Genomic DNA, 22,320 nt, shown 5'->3' with positions numbered 1-22,320 from the left:
CATTGGCAGAGTCACCACTGAGGCTTCTTCTCTGTGGCAGGGTGGGCCACTGAGTGGAACCACCGCTGAGTTAAATGATCCTTTGGGTCACTCATTTTTGGGTGATTTGAGGGTTCGTCCGAGTTTTTGGAGATCCGTTAACCTGTCTACGTAGTGGCCCTTTTCATAATGCATAGCATTATACATGTTCATTATGGAATACTAAGGCAATCGATGTGATGTCATTAGCCTCTATATACAAGTAACTCAGTCGTGAAGTTACGTCACGCGCAAACTTTGTTTGCTTGCACTTGATTAAAGGATGAAAACAAGAATATAATTCTCGCTGATATCTTGAGAAAATTATCCAATAGTTTGAACCAGCTTTTCTTCGCGACTGACTATACAGATCATGTACCTAATGCTTTTCGTTCTTAGTTATGACTAAAAGAGTGTCGCCAACTCTTTTTTGGGGAATAAAAATTAGTTAGACGATTGCGTTTTATACCATAAACATATTTTCTGCTGAACAGACAGTGCACTAAGGATCTTTTTAAATGTTAGAGCAAGCATACCAGATATTTCTGTACATTCAACATCTTTTGCTGCTCTAATAAATCGAAAATGAGAACAACATTAGATAAATTCTGTTTATCTAATGTTGGAAAATTAGTAAAGAGGGATAAGTTAACTTCATTTTTCAACTAAACGAGCTTTTGCATAAAGTATAACTGGTCAGGGGCATTGATAGCACTGTATTACAGCACACGATTTTCTCATCTTGCAGAGAGTTATTTTCATTAATGCAAATAAGTTTGTACTGACGTAATTAACTTTTCATTCAGTTTCTCTGACTGACAACTCTGGTTTGGACTTTATTTTATTTATATTTTATTTATTTATTTATTATTTTTGGTTCCTCATGGTTGCTATATTTAAACGCTGCCTTTTAAATATGAAGTTTATGTGTTGGCTTTCAATTTGCCTACCTAATTTGCCGGATATTTCAGTGTTTATCTTTACTAGTTAAACGCAAATCTTTGGATATTATTTATGGAAAGTAATGCTCCAAAAATTGAGTAAAAAAGCCAACGACATCATAAAAGGGGTACTCCTAAAGAAAAATAGGCAAAATAGCCATAAAAATTAACAAATATTTGCGCGTTCTAGTCAAAATAGAGAGGAGAAACGTTATTATTTGTTGGTAACTGTCTCGATGACACTTACATCGAAACAGTTCATAGTGGACTGCAACAGACACCTATCGGCGAATCTCTGAAGTAGTTAGAATTCTCATTCACGGCGTGGGTTTTTTGCGATAGCTATGTTTCGCGTAGATTATAGCAGTAATGTTTCGGGTGCTGTGTGGACTGGTTCTGCGGATAGTGGAGAGCTAACCGCTGTGAAGTCTTCGGATGCTGAGTGCTGAAAGTAAAGGCGATAAGACCCCGGCTTCCGTGGAAACGGATGAGATGTTTTATCTCAAATGGTTGCTCTTAAGTGATCCTTTTGTGTGGATGGATTGTTAGAAATAGGCGACAGGCATGTGACAGTGTATACCATTAAAGTATGTATCATTCGATTAAAACATTTAGGACGGTTCAGAATTTTAAAGGTTTCAATTTTTTTTCATAGGTAAGTTATGAATAGATAGTTGAATGGGTTTTTTTTCTCAGTTATGTTTTATTGTTATCAGTTGTTTTATCAATAAATGACATGTGGAGTGTATTATTTATTGTTTGGGAAGAGAGACATTGGCTACTGATTTCCTCCATCTCCTTATATTAGCGAAGTATGAATGATCAATTGTAGAACATAAAGGATGCCGTCGCCCTCCCTGCCCCAGTGAATAGCGTCTTCTTTCTCCATTCAGCGGGTTCCGAGACTCGAATCCCACTTTGGTAGGGATTAAAGTGCGAGGCAGTTTTTGTTGAAAGGAGTGAGGCCACTATTCTGCTTATTGGAAATCTGAAGTGGAATAATATAGTAATACCATGTTTAATATTTAGAATTACTGAATTATTTCATCTTTAGCCCATCATAGTATACTGATTGTACAGTAGGGTCACAAACATTTGTTAGTGGGATTCGTGTGTGTGTGTGTGAACGACAGTCCTTCATTCCGAACAAGTGTTTCCCTATTGGGGGTGTCGCGAAATTTATGTATGTCTTTATTTCTTATGAACAAACACTTTTTTTACCCCCTTCTTATTTTGTGTGTGAATCACAGTCCTTTATTCCGAACAAGTGTTTCCCTATTGGGGGTGTCGCGAAATTTATGTATGTCTTTATTTCTTATGAACAAACACTTTTTTTACCCCCTTCTTATTTTGTGTGTGAATGACAGTCCTTTATTCCGAACAAGTGTTTCCCTACTGGGGGTGTCGTGAAATTTATGTATGTCTTTATTTCTTATGAACAAACACGTTTTTTTCCCTTTCTTATTTTGTGTGTGTAACGACGGATATCACAAAGTTTGGTATTTTTTTTACTGTTTCACATAAGCAAAAAAGGTTGGACAGTTCTGCTCTACGCAATGCAGCTGTGTATGGTAAATATCTATTTTCGGTTTAATCGTTTTCACCGCATGTGGGAGAACACGTCTCGCTCTAAAGTAACTTCTCTTTCACCCAAACACTTGATTCCAAAGTATCTCAGAATGTTGTACTTAATATTGCTGGATGTAATCCTCAGAGTAGGATAGAGTGAGTTAAGACATTTATCTGGCGGCTTTGTAGCGCATGTGGAAGAGCAGCCGGACATGCGCTCTGTGATTGGCGAATATCTAAGTTTGATTTTTCGTCACTTGACGTGAGGAATCTTTGTATGTTTTTATTTTTATTTTATTATCATGAAGGTGAGTTATCCGATCCCATACGGAGGAAAAGGGATTTTTCCCCCAAAACATCAAAATCGGTCAGAGAACACACGCAATCAATAGACAGAAATATTCTGCAGTGCAATATAGGATTGCTTCCTGTAACGAGCCCTTGGACTCCATGATAACATAATAACATACTTATGAATTCTCAGTAACAGGAAAACTGACATTTAAGGGACTAAAATTTACAATGGAAGTAAATGATAACTTATAACCTTCACATGAAGTATCCCAGTATTGCATTGTGAAAGACATGTTCTGGAATACGACCATATCATTCACTATTAGTTAATGTTTTTTTATAAATATTTTTTTAACAGAACTGTACTCTTCAAGTAATTCTTTCCCAGTGGCTAGGGAGAAACTCAACCTTCATTGGAGATTTAAATCATTATTTTGAAGGAAGAACCCTAGAAAAAAGATTTATTATTATTATTATTTTACAGGCACCTCCACGGAGTCCATAGACTCGTTGTAGGAGGACAACTTACATTTCATTAAAGATCATTCAAACAATTACAGTAGAACATTGATTATTCGAACGTCTATCTAAATTCTCAATTATCTGAATTACCACTACTCTCAAAATCTACTCTCAGTGCACCGTGAAGACATGGATAAGATTGTAACTTTATTTCAAGCAATTCCATGTTTTTTGAATGTGAGAAAGATGATGCAGAGGCCTGGTTACACAATGCTGATGATTCTAGTTATATTTGAATGAAAGAAAAAATTGTTGCAGTAGTTCAGAAGGAAGAGTGCACTGGCATTAACCAAGGTGATTCTGATGACAAAAAAAAAGAGGAAGTGGGGAGCAGGCCGACTAACATGGAGTCCTTCACTGCACTGGAAACTGAAATGGCATGGTGTGGGCAACAGTCTGAATGCAGTTCTGTGGAGATGCTACTATTAAAGAGGATGAGAGACCTTGCTGCAAAAAACAGACAGTCTTGCATAGCTCAAAGAAAAATTCAAGATTAGAAATATAACCTTCCCAGGATTTGTTATACTCTCATTTGTGTGCAATTACTTGCATTTGCTTATTTCTGTTTATGTAAAAAAAAACAAAATTGTGATATGTTGAAACCATGTAAATCAATTAGATCAGTTCAAAATAAGTATAATGTACATTTTTTCTTCAAAATGTTTCTTCATTTTGGCTATTATACAAACCATTTCCTCAATCATTTATTTTACAAAACAGCAGTAATAACCTTTCATACAATAATTTAATTGTAGGCCTGATTACTTTTTGTTTCATATAAATTAGATATTTTAAGTTTAAGGAGTGGTATGATAGACTTTGTGTTTCTTAGGGGGGCCTCCCCTCGATGAGTCTTGACAGACTTTATGTTCTTAGGAAGGACCTCCCACAATGAGTCTTTTGACTCCATGGAGGCCTGAATAATAATAATAATAATAATAATTTTTATGTATGTCTGATTTTTTGAACTGTTTTGATTAACTGAACCAACCTTGGTTCAGATAATTGACATTCTGCTGTATTATTATTATTTAGTATGTATCAGGGTTTTATTGATCTGATAATTATTGAATCTGGAAGTTATTGATTTTCCTTAGAGATTAAACAGAATAGTTATAGTATATTCTTACTGGACTACCATAGAAATATTATTATTATTACATCAACTCCTGGAGTCAAAGACTCATTGAGGGAGAGAAAGAGATATATATATATTTTACTCGAACATGCTTTCATGGGCTTCTACGACCCATCTTAGGAGGCCACTTTATCCACTGCATTAACTTTACCCACTGCCCTTTGCCCATGAAATGTGCTTTTTTGTTAGCATTGTTCTTTGATTGAAAAAGATCAAAGTTCATTTATTGTTCACAACAAAAGGAACATTTATGTGGGCATATTTTTTTCAGTTGAAGATAAGTTAGCTGTTCTCATACAGATGTAGAAATGTCTTTCTCCTAGAAACTCATGTTTTTCATCCAACAATACAGATAGCTTGGCCAGAGAACACACTCAATTCACTAATGACAGACAAAAAGTACTATATAGTGGGTGGTAGATGGTGGAATGTATAGTTTGGATTGGTAGATGGTGTAGTGCATAATAGTGGATTGTATAGTATTAGATGGTTGATTATGTTGTAAGGAATGGCCTTTCATGATTTCATACATTTCATAAAAATACAATTGTGATAAAATAGCTTAAGGGATGTGGCTATAGCAAAATTGCATAGAGTGATATGTTGTCTCCTCCAAAATAATGTTTAGAGGATACGACACACTTCATCACAATGATTTTGACAATACAGTATTTCTCTGTATATAATACTCAATGTTTGCTTGTTATATATTCTTGTAACTTAAGCTGAACTATTTGTCAGTGGTGATTACTGTTTCTTCATTATCACAAACTAATGATTACTACTGTTTTTGTGGATTCCTACCATTTCTGTGGGGTTGTTATTAGTGCTGCTGAAAGATATGTATTTTTTCATGTTTTAATTAATAATATTAGGTTAAATTATTGTAGTTTGTTTTATATAGGTATGTGATTGACTGAGTTTAATTTTTTATTATTATTATTATTTTTATATATATTTATCCCACACACAAGAGGTACAAGAACCTCTAGTACATCAGTAGTGCTGTGTATGACGTGCAGATGAGGGATTAGGAAGAAGAAACCCATTGACATTCTTCTTAAAGAGCTGTAGGTTGAAATTGTTGGGAAACATATCATGAGGAAGGCTGTTTCAGAGGACAGAGGTAGATGGAATAAATGAGAAAGTGAAGCAGGTTTGATGAGTTTGCATTTGTATTGTAAAGGGATGTTAAACAGCAGCTGCTCTTGTTTTGAAAGCTCTAATGGTCTGTTACAGAAGTAGTGATGACCATGGTCACTATTCCTTGCTCACTACTCAAATTCACTGGTGATCATGGAAGTACCTGTACAAGAGACACAGTTGAATTGCATCTGTGAGATAGACTGTGAAGTGAGTCTGTGAGGGAAGAGTCATCTGTGAGCCAAATTGATATCACCTGGGCAGCATCAAGAATTTTTAAGGAAGTTTTGGGTGCACCACTGCAAATATGTGTACAATATTCTGAGGAGATGGATAGATTTGGGATTTATATAGGGTTAGTAGCTGGGCAGATGTAAAGTAGTTTTTTGAGCAGAAAAGAATGCCTGGTTTTTTAACTGAGGCAGCTATTGATGTGATGTGTTTGTGCCAAGAGAGGTTGGAGGTAAATGTCAGTCCAAGGAGAGATAGTTCATCCTTTCTGGAGATGTGTATATTACTGAGGATGAGGAAAGGTGAGCTGAGATCCCTTTTGCAAGAGAAAAAACTGGATGGTGTTTTGGTAGCATTGAAGGCGATGAGGTTATCCTTGTCCTACTGAAGGATGATATGGAGATCAGTGTTTAAGGCACTGGTTGCAGATGATCTTGATGTAAGGGCAGGCCTGTTCTGTACCGGGGTGCAATGATCCCGGGCGGTAACATAACATGTTATTGTACTTCGAGATCTTTTAATTTTTAATGGAGGGGGGGGGGGCACAAAAATTTTGCACCCAGGTGGTGCAAAACCCACGGAACGGCTCTGTGTGAGGGATGTCTGGGAACTGCATGGTTTGTCAAAGGAGTAGGATGAGTGGAGAGTGCTATTGTCGGTAAAGCTACAGATGGATAGGATTTGTAATGACTGAGAGTTGGTCATTTATGTATAAGGATAGGTGAAAGAATGGAGTACCAATGTGTGGTAGAACAATAGCAGAAGATGTCATTGTTGGGTGATTTGAATTTACGTGATTTTGTATAGTGCAGTGTGTGTGTGTGAAATGTATTTGTCATGAAAATTAAAGGATTTATCGAAAGAGAGTGAAACTGGTGAACGAGTGTGTATTAAGTGTTCCGACAGTGAGTGCCAGTTAGGTGGCATGAATGAAGCGAATGTTAGTAGAGGAGACAGTATCAATGTTAGAATGGAAAATTTTAATGCCGAAATTAACATTGAACATCTTGCGGTGGAAGTACAGGAAAAAGAAATAGATCTAAATAAGGAAATAGTGCGATTGAATGTTATCCATTGCAGGACAAAACTTGAAATTGAAAAGTTGCAGAAGTGGCGTGAGCTGGACTGAGATGAGAAAGAAGCAGGTGGTCTGAGGTAAAAATCGAGAGCATGTGAACAAATGGCAAACTTGGGCCTATGATCTGAGTTTGACAGAAAGAAAGATTTGTATAATGCTGACAGACTGCAGCTAAATGGTTTTGATGTTAGGTGCCTAGAAAGAGTTTGTTTACTGAGCATGCTGAAGCAAATTGAGGAAAACTTAAGCAATTAGGGTGGATGAAGATGAATGTGTGCAAAGGCATCCATAAGGCGAGTGAGTGTGAGAAGGATTAATGTGTGGAATCAATTTTATCAAGCAAAAATATTGAAAAATATCTGAATAGTCATTTCAGAAAGTAAAGCTGCAGTTTCTATATACTAATGCCAGAAGTATCAGGAACAAGAGGGAGGTGTTTTTGGTATTGGTTAGTGCAACTTTGCCAAACGTTATAGGCATTACTGACACTTGGTTAACGGCTGATGATGTAGTTACAGGGATACAATGTGAAGGGTTTAGTATTTTCAATGGAGAAGATAGAGAAGATCGGGAGAGGTATATTGCTGATGATATCAGATGAATCGGAGCCAAAAAGAATAGGAAATAGGCAAGAGGGTGGTTGTTCATTTGAGGCAGCCTGGTGCAAGATCAAGGCCAATAAGACAAAATATAAAATTGGTTGCGGCTAATGAATGAAGGTCAAGCAATTATTATGGCGGGATGTATTCACAAGGATGGAACACTTCAGTGAACTGCTCATTTAACACCTCTACTATATCATTCTCAGTGTTTATCATTCTCCCATTATCACCGACCAACATCATCTTCCCATTATTACTGACCAACATCATTCTCCCATAATCCTTCTCCTTCTACTGACTACATATTGAAAAAAAAATCTCCCTAGGATTTCTTTTAGCCTCATTTTCTAACTACTGTTCATACTACACTTTTGCAGTATGCAAAGAGCAAGCAAGTCACCTTCCTTGCTTGCTCTTTGTACTTCTCATGTAAATGATTATTGTCACCTTAGACTTAAATGTCACCCCCACATCCTTGATTATCTTAAACCTTTCTTGTGCACTCACCCTCTACTCCTGAAAATATCATCTACACTTTTTCCACAGTGTCTCCCTGCCCACTGTGACCTTCCTCGCTTCTTGTTTACTCTGTGTTCCTTCTCTCACATTTTCTTCACTCATGCCACTGATTCACTCATTACTCTCCTGCTCTTCCACAACACATCTTGCTTCCTCAAGTCTTACATTCACTTCAGTCATTAGTTTCTCTTGCGGCAACAGTTTCTCCAACTGACTCACACCAAATCCATTTAAATGCAACCCATCTCTTTTATACAGCTCTGTCCATCCCTCAAATTCATCCCACACATTTACAAAATGAACTCCTTTCTCCTCGCAAAACTCTGCTAGCATACCATTCAAATGGAGTTTACTATCATCAGCAAAGCTATGGATACATTAGCTTTGATGGTGATAATAAACTCCATTTGTTCTACTCATCCAACAAATCATACCCTGCTCAAACATCCGAAGCATTCAAGATCATCTACAACCAGTGTTTTAAAACAATGGTCAGTTAGGCACAGGAGATATGAAGGTGATAGAAAAGAGCTTTGAAGCACTCCTGCATTGGTGGAGAGAGAGAGAGCTCACCATCTGTCATGATATGCAGTGGCTAATAAAAGAGAAAAAGCTAGCAATTACAGAGGGCTGAAGGATGACAGTTTACTTGGTAAGATGTTTACACAATCATATGCTCTGGATGTTTCTCTAAACGTCCATTGCATGCAGGGGTGAATTCTCCATGCTTGCTATGCATGCTGCGCAAGCTCATTACTTAAGAAAGAAGTAATATTTATTTGTTAATAAATGCATGCATTTATAAACATTCCATTTAGGCTTTCCTTTTTTTTAGACAGAAGACGTTTTAAACTTGTGCAGCAATAATTGAGTTTTGTGTTTTGTATCGAAGGTCGATGCTTGCTCGTCTAGTCAAAGCTACCTTGGCTTGCTCGGTTGTTGGAGCTTTCAGGTCCTCGCTACAGCACTGTGATTTCATGCGCGCGCATAGCTATTTCTGCTTACTGAAAAAGATAGAATATCATTTGGAAAATAAATGTTGTATTTGTATGATTAATGTACATAAATTTCTAAATATATAGTTTTAAATGGTCAGTAATTCATTATTCCTCTAATCAGACTTCAATCACACCTCTACTCCCTGAATAATAACAAGAGCAAGTGTGAATTTCAAGACCAGCAATTGCCCCTGATTGCATGTGTGCAGTCATGAATGACGTAGACTAAGAGATCAGCTATGGATCTAGAGTGATAGAATTTATACTGGTGGTCATTGATTACCAAGTGGGTCTCTAGGTAGTGGAGAAGCTGATGACTTTCTCCATTATTTTGTAGAGGATTTAGGTAAAAGTAGTTAATATATAGTTGGACTTTTATCTCCCTTTTTTTTTTTTTTTTTTTTTTTGGAATAGGTTGGATATATGTTTGCTTCCACATATTGAGGTAACGGTTGACTGAGTATAAAGAAATGGTGGAGATGATATATATCACAGATGTTAGTTCTGGAGCAGCTTTCGAGTAAGTTTGGGGAGATGCCATTATGAATGGAAAACTTTTTGGTATCTAATTTCTTCTAATATCTCTTTACCGACAGACTACAAAAAAGTATATGGTGCACTGTTTTGGGTAGAATAGGAGGTGATTTGCCTTGATCATCTGTGCAGGAGTTGGAGAAGAAGAGTAATGCCAGGCAGTCATCTTTATCTTTATGTGCTGTAACAGGATGGTGCTATCCGGATGATAGAGAGGTTGAAGTGTAGGTGAGCAGAAGTTGATCCACTGTTCTTTTCATAACTTCCATTAAACAAAGTCAGGTTTGGATTTGCTGATGGTTGATTTGCATTTTTTGCTTACTTAAGTGTATGCTGAGTATAAAGCTGGAGTTTTTGTTGCAAGCAACATGTGGTATGCTGAATTTTTTCTTGAATTGCCTTGTCACACCTGTTGTTAAACTATGATTTTGGATGGAATGAGGGAATGAAGGCCTTCGTGCTGGTGAAAATAATTTCTACAACTTATTCATATCTGATAGTTTGTCCTGCTTCCAGCCTTTTGAGGGTCGAAGCAGCAGTCTGACAATTGAAAGGAATAGTAGTAGAAGTTTCCAAAGTCATCCCACTTGGGAGTTTTTGGAAAAGGATTAACAAATAATATGGAGTTTTTGTTGCAAGCAACATGTGGTATGCTGAATTTTTTCTTGAATTATCTTGTCACACCTGTTGTTAAACTATGATTTTGGATGGAATGAGGGAATGAAGGCCTTCATGCTGGCGAAAATAATTTCTACGACTTATTCAGATCTGATAGTTTGTCCTGCTTGCTTAGAGCAGGTCCTGCTTCTAGCCTTTTGAGGGCGGAAGCAGCAGTCTGACATTTGAAAGGAATAGTAGTAGAAGTTTCCAAGGTCATCCTACTTGGCATGTTTATGTTGTTGGTGTTATTATGTCTCTGTATAAATATGTCTTAAAAAATAATAAAAAAATTAATATTTTCACTGTTAAGCTTGAGTTTGAGTTATCTTGAGCAGTTTAAAAATAGTATCCAGACTGAGCATGAATATTTATTCTTGAGTGTGCTTTTGCATTTAAAGAAAAAGTCCTCCAAAACAGCTTTTAAATACATTTGAATTTCATGGCATGGAGTGACATCTATTATGAATATGATTCAGTTCAACTCAAGTGCTTTTCTGTCAGCATCTTCTATCTGGAGCAAAATAATGGTACTGGTATGCATAGTAGATGAAATCTCGCATCCAATATGTGATCCATGTTTTCTCATGATAGAAAAAATAGGTGGCATGCATGTTGACCACAAGTCATGAAAAGTGCATGGAATCATCAGGAAGAGAGAGATAGTCAGACCAAGCATCCAACAATAAAGCCTGTTGTGTAATAGAATACAGTAAGAATTGAGTAGTTGACAGTCAGACATGATGAGTAATTCTGATGACTGTTTATGTAAGACTTTGAAGCGGTACAATGAGTTCTTTTTTCATTTCCTGCACCTAGTTATAAATTGTTAGACATTCTACAAAGTAACAACAGGAAAAAACATAATGCTTAACAGCTTTTCAACTTCTCTCATAAGAAAAGTTTTTCAAAACTTGCATACATTAAGAGTAACTACTAAAAGGGATGTGCGTCATCTGGTGACCAACCCCTCAGATTGAAAGGAAGATACTTAGCATCCCATTTTCTTCTCTTACCAGAAAAGAAAAATCCCATTAGGTATTGTCATTTGTTTTTCAAACACCTCACTTGAAGAAAAGAAAATGACAGACAGCTGATAAACAGTGGCCACTTTATTAGGAACATCTACCCATTTAGGAAAAATGGAAAAAATGGACTGTTCCTGAAGATGTTTAGTCATGTGGCTGCGGTTTGCTATATAAAATGGTGGGTAAAAGACTTGACTTTGAACATGGTATGATTGTTGGTGCCAGTATCTCACAAATGTCTAATTTTCTGAGCTTTTCACACACAACAGCATTTAGGTATACCAGGGGTGGTATAATAACTAGAGACATCTTCAAGCCAGTGGTAGTCCTGTGGATGGATATGGATCATTAATGCATGAGGTCAGAGAAGAATGGCAAGGATTGTGAAAAGTTCTACAACCAATCAGATCACAGGTCATTACAACAGTGGTGGTCAGACCATCATCATCTCAGAGTGCATAGTTTGTTGCATGCTATCATGGATGGGAATACAGGAGCAGACGACCGTTCCAGTGTTATCAGCTAAAAACAGAAGATGCTGCTTCACTAGGCACATGATCACCAACACTGGACATGATGACTGGAAAAATGTCACCTGATCAGATGAGTCCAGGTTTGTACTACATCTTGCTGATGGAAGAACCAGAATATGGCGGCAATAACACCGTCTGAATGCCACAAGCTATCTTAACATTGTTGCTGATCATTGTCACCCATTCATATCACCCAACCAGGCTGTGCTAGCCTAGTTGACTTAGTGGTTAGCATATCCCTTTTCCAGCCAAGAGGCTGCATGTTCGAATCCCACCAAGGGCAAGGATGTTTGTGATTGTCCTACTAACCAATTACCATATGTATTGCTGTGATTTGTGTCCTGGCACAGTATGATCCTCAGAGGCAGATCAAGCAGGTGTCAGACTTGGTGGTCACCAGGAGCCCCAAGCTATGTGGAAAAATTAAAAAAGAGATCTATAAGAACGATATAGATTTTGTGCATTTTGATGATGAATTGGAACAGTTTCTACTATTTTTAAAAGAAGATAAAGACAAATTCAATATTGCCTCACAAGTATACCAGGCTGCAAGAGAAATGTTGTCAACTTTTCCAAATGTACAATTTTCTAGGGGGGCCACATAAATTTTTACTGGAAGGGGGCCCCCAGCTGGCTTAATCTGCCACTGATGACCCTTGATGTCTTTGCCATAAAAAATCAAATTAAAAAAAAAATCATGGCTGCAATTTACCCAATTTCAAATGGATACTTCCAGCAAGACAATGCACCATGCTACAAAGTGCATAGCAAGCTGAAGTGGTTTGAAGGACATGGCAGTGATTTTCCTTTACTTCAGTGGCTACATACAAAATAACAGGTCAAAGTAGCGCAGTTCTGTACCTCAACCCAATAGAGCATATCTGGGATGAGGTGGAATGAGCAGTTTGCTCCCATAATGTGCCTCCATCCAGTCTGCAACAAATAAGCAATGTCATTGTGACAGCATGCACAAACATCCCAGAGGAACATTTTAGACATTTAGTTGAATCAATGCCACAGAGAATACAGGCTGTTCTTGAGGCAAAAGGATCCCACTGATTATTAAATGCTGTTCCTAATAAAGTGGTCAGTTGGTGTGTGTGTGTGAGATAAATGTTGTGTTGCTCTGTGTTTGTATCTTTTTTTCGAAAAATATCATACACTTGGCTAAATTTTGAAAGTTGATTAGGGGAAGCATAACATTCAGTATTGTATAAAATTACCGAGCAAGTATTTGGATTGCTGGATTGCATTCCCATGTGCTCTCTGGTCTAGTTTCGAAACTTTTAATTTTTATACATTTAGCTGTGAAATAAGATGGATTTATAATATCCCCTATTTCTGCTAATTTGTAATAAGTGAAATGAAGCCTTTTAGACTCTTCTGTAATTAAATGACACACAGACTGAGAGTTTCATGAAAAATATGCTATTTTTATGGTATGCAATAGTCTTTGCTGACTTAAGGTTTCTGCCTGGTCTCTAACAATAACCAGTAGGTCAAAGTAGCTGTCATGCCAGTGAAACTTAAAAGCACTAATAAAAGGCAAATATATTGGCCCCTGTCATAGCTCATATTTTCATAAGCTCTCTGGTTTAGTTTTCAAAACTTTTCCATTAGGTTTTTATATGTTTGGCTATGGAATAAAGATGGATTTATAATATCCCCTATTTCTATTAAATACCGAGCAAGATTTTCAATTATTATTATTATTATTATTCCTGATACCTCCAAGGAATCTGAAGACTCATTGCGGGAGGACACCTACAACTGTCTCAACCACTACACTGAACCTCTACTACGAATCATCTCCATCAACGCCATCTACTGCCCACCTCCACCACCACCACTACAACTAGTATTTTTTGTCTGTAAATTGTGTGTGTTCTGAAGGGCTGATTTGTCTGTATGCGGGATGAAAAACCCGAGTTTCCGGGAAAAAAAACCTTGCTACCTCTATATGAGATTGGCTAACTCACCTTCGATTGAAATCGTCCAGATAAAGATTCCTCCCGTCGTGATGAGAATCGAACTTAGGCCTATTTATAAGTATCGCAATTTTGAATCACCTTGATTTGAGCACAAATAGCCCAATGTTTGTTTGGCTTTTTTTTTTTTTAATTAAATTACAAAAGACAGTTTGCTAATCATATTCAACAAGGAGGGTTTGGCTGCTTCTGCTTTCTCAGCATTGAAAAGTTGTTTTTTTTTAAGGTAAGAAAATGAATGAAAGATAGAAGAGAAGCCGAATGAATTTGCACAACCAACCTATATGCTGGTCAGCAGCTATGTTAGTTGGTCTTAGACTATGGTTGTCAGTTTTCCTATCAGATTGTCAGTTACTTTGGTTTTTTTCCTCACAGATTCATCCTTCCCTCCCATACATTTCTACTATCATTTGGAGCATCAATTTATTCATTTCCTTTAAATGTCTTGATTCTATAGTACACCATTAATTTTAATAATAGCATTGTGAGCTTGGTTGACATGATCTACATCTTTCTGACACATTCCTGACTTATGAATAATAGTTCTCAAGTATCTGAAATTGTCTTCTGCCTTGACTATACTGACTAAATGAATGATATCGTTCCCTATATCAACTCCCGTAGCTGTGTGAAGCATTTCATCGTGCCACACTGCATCAACTTAGATCTTAAAGCGGATCAGTAACGTTCCACATCCTTGTCGCTCAGGCCTTTGAATGTTACAAACTCCACTGATATCCCCCATCCTCACACACACTTAACAGCTATTTTGCAACTTCTATATATTTTCTTAAGCAAATGATAAGCTCACTCACATTCATCCTCCTCATCAATCTGCTATGGAAACAGAATCTAGGCCTTTTTTGTGATCTACAAATGTCAAATGTGTTTCCTGCCCTTTAGCAATTTTCTTTTCTGTGATCTGTCTTAAGGTGAAAATATTATCGATGCAGGACTTTCAGCACTAATAGCCTTTTCTTCTGACACACAAAAGGTAATACTTTTCTCTAACCTTGTAGTTATAATTTTATTTAATGATCTACTCATGGAAGCCATTACACTAATGCCTCTCTAATTTGAAGGATTGTTCTAATTACCCTTTTTAAAGATAGTAGTTATATATAATGACCAATCATCAGGAGTTGCACCACCTTCTAGGACTGATTTTACATTCTTGTTATTATTCTTAGCAACTGGTTACCTCCATAATTCCATGGGTAATTTTCCTGGATTAGCTGCATTCCTATTCTATGACCTTACCATGGCATCTCACACTCATCTTCCAGGAAAGGATCCATTAGCTCCAATATCCTTAGATCACCACCTGTGTCTTCTTCATTGATTCCTTCCTATCCTCCATAAGAAGATCCTTAAAATGTTTCATCCAGGCTGTTACAGGTATTGGCATCACTAGATGTGATCTGCAGTTTGCTGTTCTCATGTTCCCAATGGTCTCCCTATGCCTGAGCCAACCTGTTATATCCTAATGACTGATTAATCTTGCAACAAACTGTTCTGACATTCTTCCTTATATTTTTATACAATTTTTCTACACTTTTCTCTTTATTAACTTGACATGTTTCCTGATCCTCCTTTCTTTCTTCCAGAAGTAAGGCAAGCTTTATATATTTCCTTCTTCAGTGATGGTTTCAGTAGCTTCTCCTGTCATTCACTCTACCTTACTATGATTCAAATTCCTTTACAAAACCAAGCATTTCCTTAGCTGTGATTATAGATTTAAATGGTACTCCATTCAGTCTTTGATTGCCCCTACTTTTATACACTCCTCTTAACACTCTTGTCTTGAAGAAGACAAACATATCATGGTTAATTTGCCCCAATGTCACCATCTTGTTCATTTTTTCTTTTAACTCTTCTAGGTACAGTGATCTGTGCAAGTAACAGGTAATGATTACCATACTCTTCACCCTTCAATACTCACACATCTCTTAATGTGTCCTTGTTATTTGTAATTGGATGGTCAATAATAGAACTTAAATCTCTTGTATACTGTACTCAAGTAAATCTGTGGATATCTTTATGCTGAAAGTACGAATTTATTAACTGGCACTCTTGTTCTTCATAAAATGCAGCCAGTCTTTCTTTTAGCATTATCATTTTGTATACAACATCCTCACCAAAAGGTCTGACTTTTAAATCCCCAATCTTTTCATCAGTTCTGTTATTTAGGTTCCTAAGAACAAAAAAGGTCTTGATTTATGATTGCCAATGTTTGGTGACTAGTTTGTTGGCCAAATGGTTAGAATATCTGCTCTCCAGCCAAGAGACCGTGGGTTTGAATCCCTCCAGAGGCATGGATGTTTGTAATTGTCCTACTATTTGTGCAAAGGACATCTGCAATCCTACCTTCTGCTAACAGAAGACTTCACTCCCTAAACCCAATGATGTATGCAAGTGACCATATGATGTCACATGTGAATAACTAACTAACTGATTAAGAGCTTGGTGTAAAAACTCTGATAATAATAATAATAATCTTGACACATCTCCATCAATTCACCCATGTGCTCAAAATACTCATCTTTTGCCTCTTGAGTGCATCTGCAGTAAGAGTATATGTTCTTATGATGACAATCTCAGTTTCATGAACATTGGGAATTACTCCTAATAACCACCACTGATTTCCTCTCAGCTTTTAATAATTTTTTCCATTTCTTCTTTATTGACAAAGAAATAGCAACTCACATTCTACTCACCTCATCCATGCCACTTCAAATGTGTATGTAACCACCCTGGGTCTTAAACACACTACCTTTCCTTTTAGTTTCTTTCAAGATGACTGAACCTAAGTTTCTTTCAACATTTCCTTTATTTTCCAGTTAAAGTCTGCATGTTCCATATTTCAGATCTCAAAGTCTGTGTCCATAGTCAATTTCGTTGCCTAACTTTCTGTCCAGTACCATTCTTCCTTTTGGGAATATGTAACAATAAATTGTAGAAAGAACTGTGTTTGTTATGTTACCTCTGGCATGGACAAGTAGGGTTTCCCCTCCTGGAAACTCAGGTTTTTAACACCACATTTTACAAAAATTGACCTTAGAACTCATATTATTACAGATAACATGAGTGTCAGGATTTAAGATCATGAGATGGCAGCAATTGTCTGCCATTTTCCCCCCACACAAACACTCCTTAAAAGTTTTGATTTATTGATAGCTTGGGCTCGCTGTCATTAAATAAGGCTTGAAGGATGGAGAGTGGCTGCTGACTAGCCTTCAAAACATTAGGACTAAAGGAGCTCTGCTACTCCCTTTAGGGAATAAAAGGCAAAGAGGATTTATTTATGTATTATTTTTTTTGTTTCTATGATAGTAAGTTCTGCTGTTAGCAGTTGAGTGGCATAGGACTCAGAGGCATAAAAAGGCTTTGTCATTGGAGTTCAAGTGTCAGAAGGTTGCCATAGGCAGGATATTTTACCAGTTATTGACCAATTATTTACCAATTATTAGGTGTGTAAAGCAACATGCCACTACTTCAACATGTTTTGTGTTTGAGTTCAATATAAAAAAAAAAAAATCCACCAATGCCTTTTATTCTCCAAAAGAATAAGTGAGGCCATTTAACTGTAACTTTTAGAAACTCAAGTGGGGAGCAACCATTTCCACCTATAGTAAATTACAGATAGCCAGCCTATTAGTGATTTTAACTGGCATCTGAGGATGACAGTATGGCATCTAAACTGCTATCATCTCATGGTTCTTAATGCTAACACTATATATTATTGTATAAAATAATGTGACTTCTCCAGTCAATTTTCTTGAGTTGTGGGATTAAAAACCCAAGTTTCTGGGAGAAAAAAATCCATTTGCCTGTCCCAGAGACTGACTAACCTAGGATCTGATTAAAGAAAGGACATAGAAAAAGTCCCTCTACTCAGCAACTAGAATTTAACTTACAACCATCTTTCTTATGAAGGCAGACACCATTTCCACAGTGATATTCTGAGGTCATCACTTATGCTACAAATATTTTTGAATTGGGAAGAAAAACAATTTTTATTTTATTTTAGCATGCTATTGTTCCCAAGTTCTGGTGATCTGTTTCCATAAGGATTTGTGATGTTATTGATGACTTCCAAAACTTTTGCATTTTTATATATTTTTCATCTGATGGATAGTGTATAGCCTGTCTGTGCACTGTAATGTTTTACATTCATTCAGAATTCTGTATATGCTATGCTTGGAATGGTAGAAGACCTGAAAGTGTAACTAAAGCAAAACATTTGTGTTATTTAATGTCTATTTATTTATCCCCCCCCCCCAAAAAAAATTCCCAAACTTAATATTTGAAACTCATATAAGAGTTAAGTGAAATTCAAATAATAAAGATGGGTTTGAAATTTTTTTTTTATTTTAGTGCTTATTTGTTGTATGTTAATGTTGTTCATAATCTTTTTGTTCCTGTTATTTTCTAGATTACTTTGTAACAATGACATCTGAGAACTTATGCAACGAGCATTTTTCCACATCTCTTACACGAAACAATTCTGATGAAAGGAGAGATCAAGTGCAAGGAATATTTCGCATGTCTCGTGGTGGACGCTCTAGCCCAACACACAGTGCACATGGATGCTTAATGAGAACTAGTCTACAGAAACTGTGTCAAGAGAAAAAGGCCAAGAAGGTTCGCTTTTATAGAAATGGGGATCGTTTTTATAAAGGGTTTATATATGCCTTATCCACAGAAAGAATTCGTACTTTTGATTCTTTATTAGAAGATCTTACTCGTGTATTAGCAGATCAAGTAAATTTACCTAAAGGTGTGCGATTAATTTTCAACGTTGACGGTAAAGAAAAAATTACTTCTTTGGCCCAACTGCAGGATGGAGAGAGTTATGTTTGTTCTTCCACTGATCATTTTATTAGACTTGATTATGCAAAAAGTGAGAAACCTTTGTGGATTGGTGCTCGTAAAACAGATGAAAACATTTCATTGGTCAAGTCAGAACCATCATCGATTATAGAAAATGACTCTAAAGAACCTAGACATTTTATTAAGCCCAAACTAGTCACTGTTATACGAAATGGCATTAAACCTCGAAAAGCAGTTCGGATTTTGTTGAACAAAAAAACTGCCCATTCTTTTGATCAAGTATTAGGTGACATTACCAATGCTATTAAGCTGGATACTGGTGCAGTTCGAAAAATATTTACACTCAGTGGGAGACAGGTAAGCTTTTATTCTTGTTATTATGGTTTGCAGAATTATGTTACATTGATAATTCAGATATGAAGTTTTCCTTTATACTAGTGGTGCTAAACATGCAGATTTGGCTGGCAAGAGTAAAATTATATAGCCAGTTTGTATAATACAGAAATAGATTGTATATCAGTTTGGAAATACAGGCAGATATATTCAGGTATACAAGCAGACTGATATCCATGAATCATTTGTTTCAGAAAGTAAAAAGTGAGAAAAAAAAAGAATCGCTGACAAAGTATAAAATTATTGAAATTAAATATCCCAATAAATAAATAAAATAAAAAAAATACAAAGCAGATGTTAGACATGCGTGTATCAGTTTACAATTCCAAAAATGAAGTATATTGAAAATAAATGTTAAAACCAGCTTATAGATGAAATTCTTGAGTTTTTTCAATATTGTAATTATAATGTTGATATTTCCAGACATGGGTACTTTTGTTATATAATATTGGTGCTTCCAAAGTTCAAGGATTCATTTCAGTTATTGAAAATTACTTAAACTCTTAATCCCTGAGCCCTGTAATCCACAAAACACCTGAATACTTTTCTTACCACTTCTTGAACACATTCGAGGTGCTCAAAGTAAGTTGTGGCATCTTATTTCAATATTTCACTTATTTCACTCCATTACACACCACAAGAAAAATTGGACATCTCGCACTCATTTTCCAGGAGTAATCTTTTGCCCTTCATCAGCAATGAATTGAAAAATCTTTCTTGTATCTATATCTATATACTAAAAATATTCTTGCTAACTTTTGTGCTTCTGTTATATTTTCTCTTCCATTTATCAAACCTTTATAGCATATTCTCCCAACATTTTGTTGGCCAGAAGTATCTTGGTTACCCTACTTCTAAAACCTTCCCCATGTTTCCTCATTGACTAAAAGCTCAGTGACCCTGTCCTAAAAACAGTAATTCAGATGTGGTGTTATCAAAGCTTTGTTAACAAAGAAGAAGAATGTCTTTATTCCTGCATGTTTGTGTTCTCTTCAACATTGCAGTCATCTGTTCTGATTCTGTCACTTTAGCAATGTGTTCCATCCATGAACTCCAACTGCCTTTCTGTTCAAATTTCTATTAATAAAATATTCAGTTGAGAATATCTTCCATCCTATCCAGGTGGAAGAATCTTTATAAGGATATTTGAACTGAAGGTAAGCTAGTCAACTCATATGAAGTTGCACAGTTTTTCCATCTGTAAACTTGTGTTTTTCATTCTGAAAAACAGGTACCCTTGCAAAATAATACACATGCAGTCACCATGTAATACTTTTTTTTTTTTCTTTTCATAATTCCAACTAACTAAAACCCGCAATCTGTTTAATCCAAATTGAACAATCTTGTAACTTGACAACATTGAATTCATGCTCATTTCCATTTGCCCATAACATTGATCTGTTCAAATCATCCAACAAAGATTTTGTATTGGAATTGTTCTGATCATTCTTTCCAACTTTGAATCATTGGAAAATAGTTGGATATTACTTTCCATACTATTCTCATTAACAAAAATTGAGCAGCAGCTCTAAGATAGCTGTGGTTCTCCATTGCTCACCTTTTTTCTATTTAACTCAATTTTCTGTGCATTACTTCCTCATGCCTATCAGTATGCTGCTCTCTTGTTTACACCATATGCCTATTTTTTCACCCCATCTATTTTAGTTTGTATAATTTATTAATTTATTTACTAAATTTAATAAACATATTTTCATAAATCTGTATTTGTGCAGCAGGGGAGTGAGAAGGATATTTTTTGCATGGGAAGTGGTTGGTGAGTGAAATGCTTTGTCTGAGAGGATAGTGAGTGTGGAATAGTGAATGAGTTCAAATCGCGCTTCACTGTTCTACTCACAATGGGTCCTCCCATTGAGGAATCTCTTGATTCCATGGAGATCTGATGGCAATAATAATAAGAACAAACAGATTTCTGTATAGTATTTTGTCAGATGCCTTTGCAGAATCTAGTGATATATTGGTATAGTTACTGGATATATTATGTGGGATATATTAGTTGATGGTAATGGTAATCACTGTAGAGGTTATATATAACTGAATTCATCATTGAAGTATATAGTGGCAAAATGTGATATCACACAAAGCTTGAGTGAGGAGAGAGATACTTGTAAGTGAACAGGAGATACACAAAGAATTAACAAACCTGATGTTTTTTTCTTCAGTTCTTAAGGAACAGCAATCTTAGGCAATATAACTGATGGCACAAGAGGATTGAGAGTCCTAAATCAGATTATATCATCAGTAGATGTGATTGTAAATGGAGTATCAAATTTTCTGGACCATTGCTGTTTAACTTTTATGTTAATAATATTGGGAAAGATTTAAATGATAATATATGCAGTTTGCAGATGATTCATAGTTGGGAAGACCTAAGAAAAGTAGAGTAGATTGTGGCTTTGCAAAAGGATTTGAACTGATTGGGTGAATGGACAAGTGCATGGGGTTACTACTTCAATGCTGCACAGTGTAAAGTTTTAAAATTTGTTAAGCAAAAATGGGATGCAGAGTGTACAATTTCAGGTCCTTATTCACCATCACCTCCTATATATCTTATAGGAGGCATTGGTGAAGAAGGACCTGATATTGTGGGTAATTAACTTTCTTATCCTTCATCAGATGACCAGAGCCATAGCAACGAATTTGCCACTGGGGAAGTTGCAGAGGTTGTAAATTGAAGGAGGTATTCATTGAGCAGTTTATGAGCGTTTATTTAATAATTATTATAATTGTCATGCAGTTAAAGGCGCTTAGCTACGAAATTGTCTAGAGCACGAAAACCTAGTTACCCTGCTTGGTTTTCAGCTAGCTGAAATTATTTTGGAAGGCAATGAATTTAAATATTATTAAACTTAAAATTATGAGCTAAACACACCCACATAAGAAAAAAAAAAGTAAAGAAAACTAGCCAGCATTATGACGGTTTGTGCTGACCGTTTCGGAGGATCGCCATCATCATGCTGGATGGTTTTCTTTACCACGTTTTGTTTGTTTAGCTCATAATTTTAAATTTTATAATCTTTAAATTCATTACCTTCCAAAATTTCTTGTTTTTTTTTATATCTACCTTTTGGTATCTCGTTACTTATGTATATGGTTTTCACTTTTCATGTTGTTTTCCTAAATCACATCATTTTTTGGTAATGAATTTCATTAAATATCTCCATCGTCCTGTTCTTCATATTATCCAGGTTTGTCTGATTTATTATTCTTTCAAATTTAAATTTTAAATTAATAAATAACCCATTAATGTAATAATGCCTTCTCGTTGGTAAAAAAAAAATGG

General features: G+C 36.0%; 1 protein-coding gene across 1 annotated transcript in view; it reads left to right on the top strand.

Annotated features, from left to right (window-relative positions):
* The first annotated feature begins 1,543 nt into the window (after positions 1 to 1,543).
* LOC150100342 (serine/threonine-protein kinase DCLK1-like) overlaps positions 1,544 to 22,320 on the top strand; it is a 427,047-nt gene continuing 406,270 nt past the window's right edge. The window contains exons 1-2 of the mRNA XM_090402717.1: positions 1,544 to 1,614; positions 18,229 to 18,983. Of these exons, the coding sequence (XP_090258843.1) occupies positions 18,243 to 18,983 (741 nt within the window). The 5' untranslated portion in view covers positions 1,544 to 1,614; positions 18,229 to 18,242. The remainder of the gene's footprint in view (positions 1,615 to 18,228; positions 18,984 to 22,320) is intronic.

The sequence above is a fragment of the Typopeltis vanoorti genome, chromosome 13 (assembly GCF_054136105.1).
Source record: "Typopeltis vanoorti isolate ZY-2024b chromosome 13, IOZ_Tvanoo_1.0, whole genome shotgun sequence".
NCBI lineage: Eukaryota > Metazoa > Arthropoda > Arachnida > Uropygi > Thelyphonidae > Typopeltis > Typopeltis vanoorti.
The sequence above is the reverse complement of the archived record's forward strand: the minus strand, read 5'-3'. Positions and strand labels throughout refer to the sequence as shown.